General features: G+C 38.5%; 1 protein-coding gene across 50 annotated transcripts in view; it reads right to left on the bottom strand.

The window, feature by feature from the left end:
- The window catches only part of PTPN20 (protein tyrosine phosphatase, non-receptor type 20), a 96,574-nt gene that overhangs the window by 7,158 nt on the left and 68,785 nt on the right, over window positions 1–20,631 (bottom strand). For 15 of the 50 annotated variants that reach the window (XM_025396396.1, XM_025396415.1, XM_025396400.1 and 12 more), the window contains 2 exons: window positions 10,206–10,540; window positions 7,187–7,402 (listed from right to left, as the gene is read on the bottom strand). The exons of 27 other annotated variants lie outside the window; for them this stretch is intronic. In XM_025396396.1, coding sequence (XP_025252181.1) covers window positions 7,187–7,402; window positions 10,206–10,540 — 551 coding nt within the window. The remainder of the gene's footprint in view (window positions 1–7,186; window positions 7,403–10,205; window positions 10,541–20,631) is intronic. 8 more of the 50 variants (XM_025396438.1, XM_025396439.1, XM_025396440.1 and 5 more) reach the window with 2 other exon arrangements.

Genomic DNA, 20,631 nt, shown 5'->3' with positions numbered 1-20,631 from the left:
GAAAACCATGACCTCCCCAAATGGATAAAGCAGGAACAAGTGACTGACCCTAATGAGATGGCCATATGAGAGCTCCTTGATCAAGAATTCAAACTAGTATTAATAGCTTTGAGGAAATTCAGAAATCTCCAAGGTAACAGAAAACCAATTCAAAAATTTATTAGACAAATTTGACAAAGAGATTGAAATAATTTAAAAATCAAATAGAAATCTTGGAGCTCAGAAATATATTAGCTGAACTGAAAAATTCATTACAGCCTCACAATAATAGAATGAATTACGCAGAGGAACGAATCAGTGAGCTTGAAAACAGGCTATTTGAAAATACGGTCATAGGTGAAAAAGGAATAAAAAAGAATAAAGATCATCACCAGATATAGACAATTACTTCAAAAGACCAAATCCAAAATGCAACAGATATAAATATTCAGGTATAAGAGTGTCAGAGAACACCAAACAGATTCAACCCGAATAAGGCCACACCAAAGTATATAATAATAAACTCTCAAAGCTCAAGGATAAAGACAGGATCCTAAAAAGTAGCAGGAGAAAAGAAGCAATTAACATATAAAAGAGTTCCAATTCATCTGACAATTGACTCTCAACAGAAATCATATAGGCCAGGAGAAAGTGGGATAAATTTTCAAAGCGTTGAAAGAAAAACAAAAAAACCTGTTATCCAAGAATACTGTATTCAGCAAAGGTACTTTCAAATATGAAGGAGTGATAAAGTATTTTTCAGATAAACAAAATCTGAGGATTCACCACCACCAGACCTGACTTACAAGAAATGCTAAAGCAAGTTCTTCAGAAGGAAAATTAAAAAAAAAAAATACAAAAAAACCACATACACATTCAAAAAGAAAACTTTTCAAGGCATAAAATCCACTGGTAACATTAACAACATGGACAAAGCCAGAATACTCTATTACTGTAATGATGGTGTGCAATCCATGCCTAACTCTGGTATGAAGCTGAAAGACGAATTCATAAAAAGCCATAATAACTATAGCAACCTGTTAAGAGAAAGGTAATATAAAAATACATAAATTTAGATAATAAGCAGTTGAAATGTGGTGGGGATGGAGTTAAAGCATAGAGAATTTAAAAAAAATTTTTTCTTTGTTTGTTTCTATTCTTTACTTTGTGATCTAAGATAAGTTGCCACTTCTTTAGAATAGCTTCTTGAGAACCAGTCAAGGCAAAAAGAACTGGGAAGTCCCCACAGATGTCTGCTGGGCAGAAAACCCTAGGCTATGGGTGCCACATCAGCTGTACACCCACAGCAACACCGCCCTGCCTGGAGATCTCACACCCTTGACCTACTGCATCAACAAACCATCTGTAGACACAATCACCTCTGACCCCCAAGCACAGAACCAGCAGGCCTCCAGCGTGCTGTGGATCTTTTGGTGACCTAATCTTTGGCTCAGGCTGCCCCAAGGGCAGAGAGAGCACAGGCTGCCAGGGTCCCCCTTGGGGTTAAAGAGATGTGGGCATGGTGCCAGTGACTGGAGGGGGCTCCCCTAAGGCCTGGAAATGGACCTGGCAGGGGATCATCGCTACCCCTTCCTACCCCCACTGCTGCAAATACGCTGAAATATAAAAGAGTTGTGTGGCTAAGAGTCTATTTGCCGATCATTACTCTCAAGCACCATCTACTGGATTGAAGCCTAAATTACAACATCCAAAACTCTTCCAGTATACACTGCCTGTGAAATCCAGTGCGAGAACTAGCTATAAGTATTAATAAATATTCCATACAGAGCGTTGGCCCTCTGAAAGCACTCAGAAATAAAGCCAATTGACTATACTCAGCTTACGCTACAGTCAAATCCTCAAGTGATATAAAGAATATAAAAACAAAAGCCTCATCAAAATGATAACAAATTCAACATGATAAAAGAACAACTGCCCTCTCAGAAGAGAAAGATTTAGTGCAAGAACTTTGGCAATTCAAAAAGTCAGTGCCTCCTTATCTCCAAATAATTGTACTAGCTCGCTAGAAATTGTTCTTAACTAAATTGAGATGGTTGAAATGACAAACAAAGAACTCAGAATCTGGGTGGTAAGGAAGCTTAATAAGATTCAGGAGACAGCTGAAACCTAATCCAAGGAATTCGGTAAAATGATCCAAGAGTTAAAAAGCTGACAAAGCCATTTTAAGAAACAAGCAAACTGACCTTCTGGAATTGAAAAATTCACTACAGAAATTTCATAATACAGTTGGAAGCATTAAGAACAGAATAGATCAAGATGAGGAAAGAATATCAGAGCTCAAAGATTGGTCCTTCAAATCAATTCAGACAGACAAAAATAAACAAAAAAGAATTTCAGGCTGGGCATGGTGGCTCATGCCTATGACCCCAGCACTTTGGGAGGCTGAGGTGGGAGGATCACTTGGGGCCAGGAGTTCAAGACCTGCCTGGCCAACACGGTGAAACCCCATCTCTACTAAAAATACAAAAACTAGCAAGGCATGGTGGCATGCGCCTGTAGCCCCAGTTACTCAGGAGGCTGAGGCACGAAATTGCTTGAACCTGAGAGGTGGAGGATGTAGTGATCTGAGATAACGCCACTGCACTCCAAACTGGGCGACAGGCAAGACTCTGTCTCAATAAATAAATAAATAAATAAATAAAAATTGAAAATGAACAAAACCTCCAAGAAATAAGAGATTGTGTAAAGAGACCAAACCTATGACTCACTGTCGTTTCTGAAAGAGAAGAAGAGTAAACAACTTGGAAAACATATTTGAAAATATAGTGCACAAAACTTTTCCCAGTCTCACTAGAGAAGTCAATAGGCAAATTTAAGAAATTCAGCAAAGTCCTACGAGATACCATACAAAATGATCATCCTCAGGACATATAGTTAACAGATTCACCAAGGTCAATGCCAAAGAAAAAATCTTAAAGGCAGCTAGAGAGAAAGGTCAGTTTACTTACAAAAGGAATCCCATCAGGCTAGGAGTAGACCTATCAGCAGAAACTTACAAGCGAGAAGAAATTGTGGACCTATTTTCGGCATCATTAAATAAAAGAAACTCCAAACAATAATTTGATATTCTGCCAAACTAAGCTTCATAAGCAGAAGAGAAATAAAATCCTTTTCAGAAAAGCAAAGTTAAGGAAATTCATGAGTACTAGACCAGTCTTACAAGAAGCCCTTAAGGAAGTGCTAAATGTGGAAATGAAAGAGCAGTACCTGGCACCACAAAAACACAAGTACATGGCCCACAGATACTATAAAGCAAATACACAACCACGTCTACAAAGCATCCAGCTAACAACATGATGGCAGCATCAAAATCTCACATATTGATTAAACCTTGAAGGCAAATGGTCTAAATATCCCACTTAAAAGGCTTAGGATGGCAAATTGGATTTAAAAAACAAGGCCCAACCATCTTCTGTCTTCAAGAGACCCATCTCACATGTAAGAACACCCACAGGTTCAAAGTAAAGGGATGGAGAAAGATCTATAATGCAAACGGAAAACAAAAAGAAAGCAGGGGTCACTATTCTTATATCAGATAAAACAGACTTTGAACCAACAATGATCTAAAAGGACAAAGAAGGGCATTACACAATGACAAAGGGAACAATTCAAAAAGAAGACTTAACTACCTTAAATATACACACAGCTAACATTGGAGCACCCAGATTCTTAAAACAAGTTCCTCTGGACCTAGGAAAAGACTTAGTCCACACAATAATATTGGGAGCCTTCAACACCCAATTGACAGGATTAGAGAGATCATCAAAGCAAAAAATTAATAAAGAAATTCTGGACTTAAATTCAACACTTGACCAATTGGACTCAATAGACATCTATAGACTAGTCCACTCCAAAACCATAGGATATACAGTCTTCTTATCTGTACATGGAATATACTCTAAGAACGACTATATGCTCAGCCATAAAGCAAATCTGAAAAATTTAAAAACACTGAAATCATCTCAAGCATACTCTCAGACCATAGTATAATAAAAATAGAAATTACTACCAAGAAGATCTCCCAAAACTATACAATTACTTGGAAATTAAACAACTTGCTCCTAAGTGACTTTTGGGTAAACAAATGAATTCAGAAATCAAAAAAATTCTTTGAAATTAATGAAAACAGAGACAAAACAAATAAAAAATTTTGGGATGCAGCTAAAGCAGTGCTCGGAGTAAAGTCTATAGTGTTAAATGTCTACATCAAAGAAGTTAGGAAGATCTTAAATGAACAATCTGATGTCACACCTAGAGAAACTAGAAAAAAGAATGAATTTAGCAGAAGAAAACAAATAATCAAAATCAGAGGAGAGCTGAATGAAATTAAGATGCAAAAATGCATACAAAAGATCAACAAAACAATTTTTTTTTTTTTTTTTTGAGACGGAGTCTCGCTCTGTCTCCCAGGCTGGAGTGCAGTGGCACAATCTCGGCTCACTGCAACCTCTACCTCTTGGGTTCAAGCAATTCTCCTGTCTCAGCTTCCCAAGTAGCTGGGACTGCAGGTGCACACCACCACACCTGGCTAATTTTTGTATTTTTAGTAGAGACAGGGTTTTGCCATATTGGTCAGACTGGTCTCGAACTCCTGACCTCAGGTGATCCATCTGCCTCAGTCTCCCAAAGTGCTGGGATCACAGGCATGAGCCACCATGCCTGGTCTGTTTTTTGAAAGAATAAACAAAATTGATAGACTGCTAGCTAAACAACAAAAAAAGAGAAAATCTAAGCACAATCAGAAATGACAAAGATGACATTACAACTAATCCCATAGAAATATAAAAGATTCTCAGAGATCATTATAAATATCTCTGCACACAAAAATTAGAAAGTCTAGAGGAAATGAGTAAATTCCTGAAAACACACATCCTCCCAAGATTGAACCAGGAAGAAATTGAAAACCTGAACAGACCAATAATGAATTCCAAAAGTGAATCAGTAATAAAAATCCTACCAACCAAAAAAAGTCCTGGACCAGATGGATTCATAGCTAAATTCTACCACATGTACAAAGAAGAACTGGTACCAATCCTACTGAAATGATTCCAAAAAATTCAAGGAGGAGGGACTCCTCCCTAACTGATTCTATGAAGCCATTATCATCTTGATACCAAAATCTGGCGGAGACACAATGAAAAAAAAGTTCAAGCCAATATCCCTGATGAAGATAGATGCAAAAAAAAAATCTTCAACAAAATACTAGCAACACAAATGTAACAGCACATCAAAAAGATAATGCACTATGATCAAGTGGGATTTATCCCCAGAATGCAAGTATAATTTGACATATGCAAATCAATAAATGTGATACATCACATCAACAGAATGAATGACAAAAACCATACGAGAATCTTAATAGATGTAGAAGAAACATTTCATAAAATTCAACATGCTTTCATGATTAAAAAAAAAAAATCTCAACAAATGAGGCATAGAAGGAACATATCTAAACACAATAAAGACCATATATGACAAACACACAGCTAACATCATACTGAATGGGGAAAAGCTCAAAGCCTTTCTTCTAAGAACTGGAAAACAAGTCAAGAATGCCCAGTTTTACCATTCTTATTCAGCATAATGTTGGATATCCTAGCCATTGCAATTAGTCAAGAGAAAGAAAGAAGGGGCATCCAAATTGGAAAAAGTAAATTAAATTGTCCCTCTTTGCATGTGACATGACTATATATTCACATATTCATATATATATATATATATATATATATACACACACACATATATACACATACATATCCCCCAAAACTAATGACTCTACCAAAACACTTAGAACTAATAAACTAATTCAGTAAAGTTGCAGGATACAAAGTCGACATACAAAAATCAGTGATATTTCTAGATGCCAATAACGAACTAGCTGAGAGAAAATAAAGAAGGTGATCTTATTTACAATAGCTATAAAAAAAAAACCCTAGGATAAATTTAACCAAAAAAAGTAAAAGACCTCTATGAGGAAAACTATGAAACACTGGTGAAAATCCTATGCTAATGGATTGGAAAAGGGAACACCATGCAGCCATAAAAAAGAGTGACATCCTGTCATTTGCAGCAACATGGGTAAGTCTGGAGAACATTGTATTAAGCAAAACAAGGCAGGCACAGAAAGATAAATACTGTATGTTCTCATTTATACATGAGAGCTAAAAAATCGAGCTCATGGAAGTCGCGAGTAGAACTGTGGGTATTAAAGATGATAAGGTAAGGTTGGCTAACAAATACAAAATTACAGCTAGATAGGAGGAATGAGCTCTGGTGTTCTGCATCACTGTAGGGCAAATATGGTTGACTGTAATTTATTGTATATATTCAAAAAGTTAGGAGAGAAGATTTTTGATGTTCACAACACAAAGAAATGATAAATGTTTGAGGTGATGGATACGTTAACTACCTTGATCTGATCACTACACATTGTATACAGATACCTAAATATCACTCTCTCTACCCCACAAATATGTATAATTATTACATGTCAACTAAAAATAAAAGGAAAAACAACACAGATGGAATCTATTTTAACAAATAAAACTTGAGAATAAAAATAATAATAAAGGAAATATTGTAATCATCACATGTCTGGTTCCTGTGTCTATCTCTTAGCTGGTTCCAAATTAAAAAAGAAAAGTAAAGGATTGTGAATTATTGACTCAAACTCAATTATATTATGTTCATTTTGCAAATGAGAAAACTAGGTTTGAGAGAGGTTGAGCAATTTACCCAAAGTCACCAAAATCTAAACTATGTGGCAAAACAGGCAGTCGAACAGGGACCCCTCATTCACTCGGAAGTCTACATTTTTTCTCACATTCTTATGTGCTTATCACTTATATTCATTAAAAACAGGCACACTCCATCAACATTCTCTAGTAAGTCTAAACACCCTGTGTAAGATACAGGGAAGGAAAAGGAAATGGAGCTCACATTTTCTGTATATCTATTATGTTCCAGACACTGTCCTAAGCCATTATTTACATTACATACTTTAATTTTCACAAACACCCCCAGGAACCTGCAGCAAGTTCAGTGAGAATCAGGTATCGAAAGCTCATGCGCTTTTGATTTACTAAGTTGCTTTTGAAGACCAAATATTAGTCTCCCAAATGATCAGGCTGTTAAACGTAGTGTGTTTACAACAGCATCAGGGTATCTGCTTGATTCACACACTTACTGAACAGTTCTTTACGATGGCACAGAACACGACATCCACACATAGGAACACCCCTGTCCGGCCTATGCCAGCACTGCAGTGAACAACCATGGGTCCCGTAAGGTGGCTCTTCCTTGCATAACGAACATATTTTATGAAGCTATCTGCTGAGGCAGGAGTGCCATGGTCTGGCCACTTGGTGAACTGCAACTGTTTTACAGAGTGACTAGTTCCTGTCTGTTAGAGAAAGAAACAGAGCGAGAAAGATATTTATTGATTTCTTATATTAGAGAGACCTCACGCCAACTTCTAATATTTAAATGATAATAATAATGGCTACATGGTATTACCTTGGTATTATACAGAACTTTCAAAAAATACTCAAACCTCTTTTTGATGTTTATAAGAATTCTGGAAGTTGCTAGGAATAGAGGTTTTCTCCATTTTACAAAGGAGAGCACAGTAACAACAATAAAAATACCAGTACTAACAGGTAACAAAAGTTAAGCACTTGCTATGTGGCAGGTACTATGCTAGGGGCTTCACATGAATTCTCTCCTTCAATCTCCACATCAATCATGTGAGGTAGGCACCATTTTATCTCCATTTTACAGATGAAAATGTAAGGATGAGGGGGACGAGAGATGTATGCTAGGTTAGAAGGTTCACACATTTAGAGCTGGAACTGTAATGTAGGTGTCTTGAATTCTAATCTAGCATCATTCTTCTGTACCGTGAGGCTGCAGGAAAACCAAGATTTCAAAATGCTTAGAGTGAGAGATGGACTGTCATGTTAGGAATAAGACCAAAAGGCAATGTATTTTAGTTTAGAAATGACATATGAAATTGAATTAAGACACATAGGTGTCTGACAAGAGAGGCGCCAATCTCTTCCAGCGATGAAGACAGGGTAGTCAATGACCATGAGAGTAGACTGTGGGTCCCACTATTGTGCTGAGCCCCCTTGAAGTGGACTCATGAAACTCTTCCCAGTATTGTCAGATAAAGCACTTTGAATTTACCTATATCTCATTCAAAGAGATCATGACCCTTTCCCCAGTGTGGGGCCCTTATTTTACCACACATGGGACCCTAATGGAAGAACTCAAAATGAGTTTCTCACTTCTCCTCTGCTTCTTCTGAATGCACCTCTTTTTCCTAAGCTTCCTGAATAAAGATGCTAGTGTTCAGAGCTCTATTCTAATCCACAGTGTCTACTGAAATTTGTGATAGTTAATTTTATGTGTCAACTTGGCTGAGCCCTGGTACCCAGATGCTAGGCCAAATATTATTTTGTGTCTCTGTGAAAGTATTTTTTAGGTGAGATTAACATTTAAATTGGTAGAATTTGAGCAAAGCAGGTTATTCTCCATAAAATGGGTTGGCTTCATCTAATCAGCTGAAGGCCTTAACAGAACAAAAACTGATCTCCCATGAGCAAGAAGGAATTCTACTAGCAGATTGCTTTTGTACTCAAACTGCAATTCTTCCCTGGGTCTTCAGCCTACTTTCCCACCCCGCAGATTTGCCAACCCTCCACAATCACTTGAACCAATTCCTTAAAATTAATCTCTCTCTCTGGGTCAGTCCCATAACCCGTACTCAGGAATCTCAATGTTATACTGCTGGAAACCAAACAAAACAAAACACATAATCACATATTTTGTTGCTATTACAAATTTATGGGTCAAACCTCAGCATCACTCAGCAACCCTTTTCCTGGTGATTGTGCTCCAATCAACTTCTTTGGTGATGACTCCAAAACTCACCACTCTCTACAAGTTTCCTGTTCAACTCCCATTCCCTTCACTCCTGTTAACACATGTATCACCTACCTGCCAACTGAATCCACTAGAGCAATCTAACTCATTGCTTTCTGCTATAAACCATTCCTTTTCTGTTTTCTAAGTCTATTAGACCAAGAAATACATGAATTATTCTAGACCAGTGCTTCTCAACAGAACTTTCTATACTGAAGCAAATGTCTTAAATATGGCAATATATAGTAGCCACTATCAACATGTGACTAATAAGCCCTAGAAACGTGGCTACTGCAGGTGAGGAACTCAATTTGTTATTTTACATAAATTAAAATAACTTAAATTTAAACAACTTAAATTTAAACAAATATCCGCATGTGGTTACTGTATTGAATATATTTTCAACCCCTCCTCTGTCACTTATAAATCATAAGTCATAAGTCACTTATAAGTCTCCCAATTTTATCTGCAAAACACTTGCGTCTGTGCTTTCCAGCCCCATGCCAACAGCCGTAGTTGATCATGTCACTTACTAAAATTCTTCAATGTCTCCCAATTATCTTCATAATAAAGTTCATGCTACTTAGCTGAAATTTAAGACATTTCACATTCTAGCTGACCCCTGCTTACTTTTGATAACCTCATCTCATCTTTTATTACTCCCTGGCACTGAACTTTTACATTTCAGAAACACTTAACTACTTACATTTGTCTCTATACACACCTTGTATTATTTTATATTTTGATCATCTACTTTCTCCCTCCATCTTTCTCATTTGGATAATTCTCAAAACAAATGCTACCTCCTCCAGTAAACCTTACCCCAAGCTCCAATAAAGCTAAGTATTTACCTTCTGAGCCCCAAAGTGGCCAAGACATATCTCAACATTATCACTGAACACGGTAAGTTAGGTATCTATCAGTGAGTGTACCAACCTCTCCACTACTCGGTAAGTACTGATAGTGCCTGGCCCAGTGATTAGCATACCTTAAGGACTCAACACATATCTGCCACACTTGGCAGAAGCAGGTATAACCCAGAATCAGACAACTTCAACAGACACTCTCCCTACCCCACCTCTCTTTTCCAATTTGTTCTTCTCTACAGAATCTGGTTAAGGAGGAGGAGAAGTGGTGGTGGCTTCTGGTACCAGGGACAAGTAAAAAGTTACTTTAAGAAGTATCGTCGGTCTATTTTCCATCCTACTCCTAACTTCTAGTTCTAAGACATTTGCTTATGTGGTGAAACATATATCTAATACTGATGTTTAAAAACTTACAGACTTCTCCACAACTTGAAACATTCGAATGATGAAATATTGAAGTATCTGGTAGTTCTCCAGGAATACACGGAAGTGTTTCAATTCCAATGGCTTCTTCAGAGAAATGGGCCAGTAAGGGTAGCATTTGATAACTCCACCTTCTATCTCTCTGGTTATCATGGCAATAACATTAGAATTATTTTCCAACACCATTTGCCAAAAGTCATCTATGGTGCTCAGCAGTGGTCCTTGAGTAGCGATATAAAAATACTCTTGTCCACAATTGACTATCCTAATATAACTAGCATTGATGTAGTCCTTGCTTTTTCCAAGAGGAACGCGTGTTGAATCATCTATTACAGAAACAGAAACATCTGGTAGATAAAGGTGGGAGATACATCACACCCAGACTTCACGAAAGGATTTCACACACATAAATCCGTATATCTCTCTGACCAATAAAGAAGATGGCCTAGGAGGTTTTTTTTCAAAAGGGTTGAGTCCATGAGTTTAAATTCTTTCCTCCCTGAAAACTATTGGCATGACCTAAAAAATATACAATTATGAGATGTTTATTTTTCAGATCAGTTTTTAATAAACACAGAATGGTATCATTACCATCCAGGTACTTTTGGAAATTTCTGCTAGAACTGGCATAGGCAAGATTAAGTCAAGGGAAGTATCCTCTAGTTTGCAACTGAACACAACAGAAAAGAAACTCTCTGTGGGAGTAAATGAATGATATTCTCCTGCAAATCTGTGAAACCTGCAAACCGAGAGCAGCAGGGGCCAGGGGAAAAAAAAATCTAATAGTTGACTGCAGACAAATCCTAGGATTAATGGAATTCCACCAGTGTCCTCCAAACTAGACAGCCATATTTTATGTCCATTCTCAGCCTTCAGCTGGTGATGGGACATGTTATTCAAAGCAAAGATATTGTGGCAAAAGGATGCTACCAAGGGGATTTGCTCCAAGTAATATGGGACTCATCTAACATGGACTGTTATAACAAATACGAGAGGGAAAAACCAGCTATTTGGCCTACTTAGCTTCACTGCTCCAGGAGTTCCTTCTTCACCTGACACAGACATCTGAAGCTCTGGTTCCACCACCAGTCCCCACATGAAGAGCACAAACACACACAGAAAAGGAGGCCCTTCTCTGCCATGCAGCTCTCTCACCAATAACCTGTCCTCACTACTCAGAATCACACGGACCATTTATCTAGTAAATATGCTGACAAGACCTAAACAGGCATTTACATAATATCTGGCAGAACTCTTCTCAAATTTTAACATAGTACACAGAAACTTTCCCTTGTAAATATGAACAAGCAGAAAAAACAGCCAGGCGTGGTGGCTCACACCTATAATCCCAGCTACTCACGCGGCTGAGGCAGGAGAATCGCTTGAACCAGGGAGGCGGAGGCTGCAGTGAGCCGAGACCGCTCCACTGTACTCCAGCCTGGGTGACAGAATAAGTGAGACTCCGTTTAAAAACAAAAATTGCTAGATATATAAAGGTACCCAGTATTTCAAAAAGGGAGCACATTCTAAAAAATCACAACAAATGTTCTCCTTTCTATAAAAGGTGATAACACCTTAAAAACTCCTATTTGTATATTAAATAAAATTCAAGAGAGCATTAATTGTTTAAAACAATACTATATATCTATGTTTACTAACAAATATGTTATATTACTAAATTATAAAGGCAGTAACAATGGCTCTGTAGGGAGATCTTTCATCATATCTATGTACATATATGATGATATATGTCATATAATCATAAGCCTGGCAAGTGTTCATCACAATGTTAGCAGCAGTTATTACAGTATATAAACAGTATGAGTTACTTCATAGTAAAAAAAGCATGTTTTAAATTTTGAAATGAGATTAAATATGTGAAAATTAAATAATCTAAACTAATAAAAGCTTGATTTCATATAAAAGTCACAATCATTCAACTCAAACTCCTAAAGCAGGAATTGAACAGAAAAACAAATTCATGTTTAAAAACCAGCTTAAAAAATTTTCCCAGAACTCAGAAAAAAAAATTTTAAAAACCTACAATAATGATTAAAGTGCTAAAAGACATAGCGCATACAAGGGGAATATAAAAAAGGAATTTCAGAAGCAAGCTGTGGAATTCATTACAGAAAGGAAATAATTCAAGTGATCATAGGAAAGCTCCCTAAACAGAAGCAAGAGTACTAATAGAACACAGTGAAACATGCATACCAGGTTCAAGCAGCATGCTACATTACATGTATCACCTTGTCAACTCCAAAACAAATCTTTGAGGGAGGTGCTATTCTATTCATACTTTTAAAATAAAGAATCTGTACAAAGCAACTTGTTCCATATTATGCAGCAATCTTCTAGACTCCACAGACTAGGTAAATCTAGACTCTGGTGCAAAAATAATTCCAAACTCTGTTGTCCATCAAGGAAGACCCAAGTTTGCAGACAGAAAGGCCTAAGTGTCAGACAACATTAATGAAGAGAGCCACTAAGACCCCTAGACCAGCAGAGCATAAGGCCACATGAACAGGAAGGAAAAATTATGCTAATGGATGACTAGGGATAATGGCGACTGGTGCCACTCCCATTTCAACCCCTTGATTCTTGAATCCTGGCTATGGTAGAAACAGCATCATATATTGGATGCTGATCTGGGGCATATATAACCTCCTGGAGAACATTACCCCAGCCCTGCAAGGTACTGTCACCTAGCTTTCACTGTAATTGAGTCTTCCAAAGGCCATTTATCCATTCTATCAAGCCAGCTGCTTTGAGAGGATAAGGAATATGGTAACACAGTGGCAGTGAGGCCATTGCCACAAGGTATTTGCCACAAAGTGAGTTCCTTGATTACAGCAATGCTGTATGGAATACCATGATGGTGGATAAGGCATTCTGTAGGTCCACAGATGGTAAATTGGCAGGAGCACTGTGTGCAGGGAAGGCAAATCCATACCCAGAGTTACTGTGTATTCTAGTAAGAAAAAAGCACTGCTCCTTCCATGATGGAAGTGGTCCCAATGTAATCAACCTGCCATCAGCTAGCTGGCTGATCATCCCATGGAATAGTGCCCATCAGGTACTCAGTGTTGGTCTCTGTTGCTGGCAGATTGGACACTCAGTAGTAGCTGTAGCCAGGTCAGCCTTGGTGAGTAGAAGTCCATGTTGCTGAGCTCATACATAACCTCCATCCCTGCCACTAAGGCCACTTTGTTCATGAGACCTATGGGCAATGACACAATGACAGGGGTGGCTGGGGGAATAGTCTAGCTGATATTCATAGAGCATGTCATTCTATTCACTTGATTATTAAAGTCTTCCTCTGCTGAGATCAACCTTTGGTGAGCATTCACATGGGATACAAATATCTTTGTGTTTGTGCCTATCTAGCAAGGTCTATTCACATGCCTCTTCCCCAGACCTTACTGTCACCAATTTTTCCAATCATGTTCCTTCAAAGTCCCTGACCATCTGGCTAAGTCGTTAAACATAGCCCATGAATCAGTATAGATTTATACCTCTGGCCATTTCTCCAGGCAAAAAAAAAAAACAAACCACCGAGTGCACTACCCAATATTCTCCCCACTGGGAGTACTTCTCTTAACCACTGTCCTTCAGAGATGTCTCAAAAAAGGGGCTGTAGTGCTCTAGCTGTCTTCTGGGTGGTACCTTTATATCATGCAGAACCTTCTGTAGACCATGTCCAAGTCTTCTCTTCTTCTGTCAGCGGATCATAGGGAACTTCTCATGAGGCAATAGGTGCAGGCTGATGATAGGTAATGTAGCAGGGGTGGGAACAGTGAGCATTTGGGCAGCTTCCTCGTGTAACTTATTTGTGCCTTCAGGATCTGCTCAAGCCCAATCTTGTATCTACCACTTTCATCTGATGGTGGAGTGCTGTTGTGTATGCCCAACTTTATGGCTTGGTGGCCCATGGTTAAACATTCTCTACTTAGTAGTCTATGAAGCAGTCTCTACCAAGGCCCAGTAGCAGGTCAAAAACTGTTTCTCAAAAAGAGAGTCCACAGAGGGTGGCAAGAATTTACTCTAAAATCCTATGTGCCTGCACTGTGACTCATCTAAAGGGGTCTGCCAAAGGTCCAAATAGCACCCTTATCTGCCATGAACACTTCAAGCACCACTGGATCTGCTAGATCATACGGCCCACGTGGCAGAGAGGCTTACATGGCAGACTGAACGTGTTTCAGAGCCTTCTCTTGTTTTGGGTCCCACTCAAAACTAGTAGCTTTTCATATCACTTAGTAAATGGACCAGAGTAGCAAATCCAATAAGGAATGTTTCCTCCAAAACACCCAGGTTCACTAGCCATTGTGCCTCTTTTTTGGTTGTAAGAAGAGCCAGATACAATTTATCCTTCACCTTATGATTATCTCAACATGTCCCACACCACTGGAGCCCTAGAAATTTCACTGAAGTAGAAGGCCACTGAATTTTTGTTGTATATATCTCCTACCCTCCGACAGACAATAAGACTAAAGCATTTGCTACTTCTTGTTCACTAGGTCCAATCAGCACAATGTCATCAATGTAATAAACCTCTGTAATATCCTGTGGAATAGAAAGGTGATTGAGATCCCTGAGAACTAAATTACAACATAGGGCTGAAGAGTTAATTCACCCCTGAGGCAGGACAGTGAGGGTGTATTACTGGCCCTGCCAGGCTGAAAGTAAACTATTTTTGGTGTTCTTGATTAATAGGTATAGAGAAAACAAAGCATTTCCCAGATCAATAGCTACTAGCTACATAGAAGGTATGAAGGGATGTGTTGTTTTCTAAGGCAATGAAACTATATCTGGTATAGCAGCTGCAACTGGAGTCACCATCTGAGGAAGCTTACAATAATCCACTGTCATTCTCCAAATTCCATCTTTTTTCTGTATAGGTCAAATAGGTGAGTTGAATGGGATGTGATAGATATCAACATCACTTCATCCTTAAAGTCCTTGATAGAGGCATTAATATCAGTAATCTCTTCAGGAATGTAGTATTGCTTTTGCTTTTTTACTATTTTCCTAAGCAGAATCAGTTCTAGTGGCTTCCATTTGCCCTTTCCTGCCATAATATTCCTCACTCCACAGGTCAGAGAAGCAATGTGAGGATTCTACCAGTTACTGAGTATGTTTATGCCAATTATTCATTCCAGGGCTTGGAAAATAATCACAAGATGGGTTTAGGGACCTACTGAGTCCACTGTGAAATGAACTTGAACTAAAGTTCCATTGAATACCTGACCTCCATAAGCCCCTGCTTTGATTTGTAGACCACAGTGGTGTTTCGGGTCTCCTGGAATTGGTGTCAATTCAGAGCCAGTGTCCAGTAGTTTCTGAAAGGTTTGATTATTTTCTTTTTTCCAAATGTGTAGTTGCCCTGGCAAAAGGCTACAGGTCCCTTTGGGGAAGGCTGAAAGATTAACAGTATACATTCTTGGCAGTGTGCCAGGGTCCTCCCATTCATTCAAGGTGTTCTGCGTGTGTAAACTGGCTGAAGTCTGGGATGTTATTGACTGGTTGTGATTCTCTGTTCCTATGGTTCAGGTTAGATTTTTGCTCACTTGACCTAGAACTCTTATGCTTACACATATCAAGGAAGAATTTAGTAGACGTCCCATCTAGTTCACTTCTAGGAACACCATGATCAACTAATCAACACTATAGGTCTCTGCAGGTCAGACTGTTCTGATTGCTGCTTTGACTCTGCTGTCTATTACCATACCACATTCACCTTACCTTTGGCTATCAAGTGCCACTACCTGGCCCTTATTTCTCTGGGATTCAATTATACCCACTGCATTCAGGTTTCCCAATTCAGTGGCAGCAATTTCCACTGCAATATCTGAGCTACAGAGAAGAACAATCATAGTATTCTTCAAGGATGCTGGGACTCGCCTCACAAATATACTTATCACAGTTATGAGAAAAGTACATCCTCTAGACCTCCTGGGGTGGGTGGGCAGGTCTTAAATGATAAACCCAATCTAATGTTCCAATCTCCCTAATCCTTTGGATCCCTTCCTTCACAGTATATAGTATATATCAAGGCAGTTCTGGCATTTTATCTTCATTTAGACTGGGATACCTTTTGGTCCACTAAATACAACTAACCAAATAAACTGTAAGAGCTCTTTCTAACTCCCCAAGCCACATATTAAGTCCAGAATCTCTTCTTAGTGGTCCCATTTCAATAAATTCAGCCTGATCAAACACTAAGTTCCTTTCACCATTGTCCCACACCCTTAAAATCTTTCCCCACAAATATTTCCCAGATTTCTGTCAGTATAAATTGGAAAAATCATATAGCTCTTTTGTAGTGTAACATACTTCCCCATGGGCCACACTTCGTACCTTACCTTTAAGGGCCTGCTGAGACTAGAAGCAATGAAGGATGGTGGCTGTGAGTCTTGAGAAGAATCAGCAATGTCTTGCAAGGCAACAAACTCAGGGAGGTAATAAATGTTTCCTCAGGTAAAGTAGCATTAATCTCCTCAGATGGGGGTGGCCTGGCTGCTTTTACTGGCAAGGAAGACTCATCAGAGTCAAGGGGTTCAATACACCCAGCTTTATAAGGCTCTTCACATACATCTCCACTCCAATTTTCAAGATCCCATTCCTTCTCAGTCAATGCCCTCATTTTAACAGCAGACACCCTAAAAGGGTGGGGATTCAATTTGCACTGTAATTCAGTCATTTTCAGGATGAGATTTTGGGTTTGGTTTTCTACAATCTCAGTTTTGTTGGAATATAAGAGTTTCTTTCAGGGCAGAAAGAGAAACTTTTGCGTTATTTATGTGGCACTTGAGCTGGGAAAATTAATCCCTAAGATCATCCTTTCCTTCTCTACATCAGGAGTAACTAGCCAATCTCATTGTTCTCATGAGAACTCAAAAATGTTCTAAGGTATCAAATACAGACACCCAGAACCTTGCTTCTTCTAAGTATCTGAATAGGATTACCTAATGGCAATACTTTGCATATCTCTACTGTTACATTACACTATGAATTATTAATACTCTGTTCACTATTGAAATGTCATTTATGCTTTTACATCTTATCAGATTAAGGAAGTAATTCATAAAATTCATCCTTAAAACTCTGTTCCTCTAGAATTGCTCTCAGTACCAAATTCTATTACTCTAGATTCTCTAGATAAATAGAATCAATAGACTGTATATATACAGTGAGAAAGATTTAAAGAACTGACTCATGATTGTGGAGACTGGCAAGTCAATATCTGCAGGGCAGGCCAACAGGTTAGAAACCCAGAGAAAAGTTGACGTTGTAGTCTTGAGTCCAAAGGCAGTCTGGAGGTAGAATTCCTTCTTCCTCTGGAAATATGAGCCTTTTTTTCTTAATGACTTCAACTGACTGACTGGGGCCCACTCTCATAATGGAGGTTAATCAGCTTTACTCAAAGTCTGCTAATCTAAATGTTAATTACATCTTTAAAAAATACCTTCACACCAACATCTAGACTAATATTTGACCAAATAGCTGAGTATCATAGCCTAGCCTAGTTGACACATGAAATTAACCATCAAATAAGCTAAAAATTTTAGTAGATGATTTGAAGGAGGAAAGTTTTTTTAAAAACTTAAATTAGTTTCCTATAAGACCAAGTGAAAGAAGAAAATAAGAATAAAAATCAGAGAGATAGAGAAAGTACATGCAAAACTACAGAGGTAGAAGAAGTAACAAGAGAAAAAGTTTTACAAGATAGAACCGAGAGACAACCCCATGATTCATAGAAGCCAAAAAAAAAAAAAAAAAAAAAAAAGAAGGCAATAGGAGCAATTATTAACTGATGAAATGTATTACAGCTAAAGGAAGATCAATTAAAGGGTTTATTTGTCTAGGTAACACTGATGGAAATGAAGCACACCTGGTAACATTATTTAATTCCAGGAAGATAGTTAAAGATTTTGAAAAAAAGGAACATATTTCTCATGAAGAAAAGGAGTCATATAACCATTACAGTTCTCATCTAAAACACTGGAAGGGAGAGGACAGTAAAGTAACACTCGGGGGAAAAAAAATGAGAGAAAAAAGAACTAAAATCCAAGATTCCTAAAACCAATAAAAATATTCATTTATCAGGATACAAAAAAAAAAAAGAAAGAAAGAAAGATAAAGGTAGAGTTTGAGACTACATCAACTACTTATACCCATCTCCAATCAAACAGCTAATAGATCAGAATAGTGATTTAAAATTAAGGGAAAAGAGAAAGAAAATGAAGTAATAGCAACAAATACTACAAAATAAAGTTTCATATCTATAAGAAGAATGACGAGAGCCAGGCATTCCAGCTACTTGGGAGGCTGAGGCAGAAGGATCACTTGAAGCCAAGAGTTTGAGACCAGCCTAAGCAAAAGAGTGAGTCCCTGTTTCTAAAAAAAATAAATGAATAAAAAATTAGCTGGGTGTGGTGGCACATCCCCATCCCCATAGTCCCAGCTACTTGGGAAGCTGAGGTGGGAGGATTGCTTGAGCTCAGGAGTTTGAGGTTTCAGTGAGCTATGATTGTGATACTGAACTCCAAGTAGACTGATTCTTAAAGAAACAAAACAGCTGGGCGCGGTGGCTCATGCCTGTAATCCCAGTACTTTGGGAGGCCGAGGTGGGCAGATCACCTGAGGTTGGGAGTTCGAGACCAGCCTGACCAACATGGAGAAAACCCATCTCTACTAAAAATACAAAATTACCCAGGTGTGGTGGCACATGCCTGTAATTCCAACTACTTGGGAGGCTGAGGCAGGAAAATCGCTTGAACCCAGGAGGCAGAGGTTGTGGTGAGCTGAGATTGTGCCATTGCACTCCAACCTGGGAGACAACAAGACTCCATCTCAAAACGAAAAAAAAAAAAAGTTTCTTGAAATAGAAAACAAAGCAATGTACAATAAATACAGTGGTGGTTAAGCCTGGGTTTGAATCCCAGATCTCTCTCTATTTGCAGTGTGACTGTGAGAAAATTACTTAATCTCTTTTAGCCGTTTTGTAAAACAAGGACACTAACATACTGACACCTCAGAGGTAGGTTGTTGTGGGAATTAAATATTACTACCTATAACAGACTTAAATTAGTAATAAGCAATAGTAATAAACATATTAGTGTTACTACTACTACTATTACTATTAGTAGGTGGTAGTAATAGAAGCAAACATACAGCAACCTCAAGAAGTACAGAAAGAAGCTTGTTAAATCTCTGCCTTAAAGAGCTTGTTTTCCCATCTATCTACATTATAATGGTGAATCGTATGAAAATTTTTTACAAGTGTAATATACCTTTTGCACTCACAAACCACCTTTTTAACAGTTTATGGAGGTATAACTGTCATACATGTGCACCCATGAGACCACCATAACAATAAAGATAATTAAACATCTCCATCAGTGCAAAACTATCCTCATGCCTCTTTATAATCTATCCTTCTTGCTCTCATCTAGCCCCAAGGCAACCACTGATATGCTCTGTCAATACAAATTAGTTTAAATTTTCTAACATTTTATATATGTGGAACCACTGATATACTCTGTCAATACAAATTAGTTTAAAATTTCTAAAATTTTATATATGTGGAAGCATACAGTATATTAGTTTTCTAGGGTGGAAATTTATTTTCACATTCTGGAGGCTGGAAGTGCAGCAATTGTTAGGGTTTGGATGTTTGTCCTCTCCAAACCTAATATTGAAAACTGATCACCAACATTGGAAGTGGGGCCTAATGGGAGGTTTTGAGACATGGAGACAAATCACTCGTGAATAGGTTAATGCCCTTCCTCGGGGTTGACTGAGTTCTCACTCTATTCACTGCTGCAAAAACTAATTATTAAAAAGGACGGGGCACCTCTCTCTCTCCCTCTTGCATCCTCTTTCACCATGTAATTTCTGCACATGCTGATTCCACTTCACCTTCTACCAAGAGTGGAAGCAGCCTGAGGCCCTCACTACAGGCCCAATCTTGAACCTTCCAGCCAGCAGAACCGGGAGCTGAATAAACCTCTTTTCTTTATAAATTAACCAGCCTCAGGTACTCCTTTATAGCAATACAAAATGGACTAAGAGAGAATTGGTACTGAGAATTGGGGTGTTGCTATAAAGATGTCTGAAAATGTGGAAGCAGTTTTGGAACTGGGCCGTGAGCAGAGGTTGGAAGTGTGTGGAAGGCTCAGAAAAAGACAAAAATATGAGGAAGAGTCTGGAAAAAGTGCCCAAAAGCACTTCAGAAATGTCTAGGGCCACCCCTTCCCTAATAGGCCCCAAGGTCTAGAAGGACAGAATGCCTTTTGGGGACAGACCTGGAGCACCACTGTCCGTGGCCACCTCAGGATGCTGCTCCCCACATCCTGGCTGCTCTGGCTCCAGCAATGGGTCAAATGGCCCCAGGTAGGATTTGGGCCACTGC

This window comes from Theropithecus gelada, chromosome 9 (genome assembly GCF_003255815.1).
Source record: "Theropithecus gelada isolate Dixy chromosome 9, Tgel_1.0, whole genome shotgun sequence".
NCBI lineage: Eukaryota > Metazoa > Chordata > Mammalia > Primates > Cercopithecidae > Theropithecus > Theropithecus gelada.
This window is presented reverse-complemented; position numbering and strand designations above follow the sequence as displayed.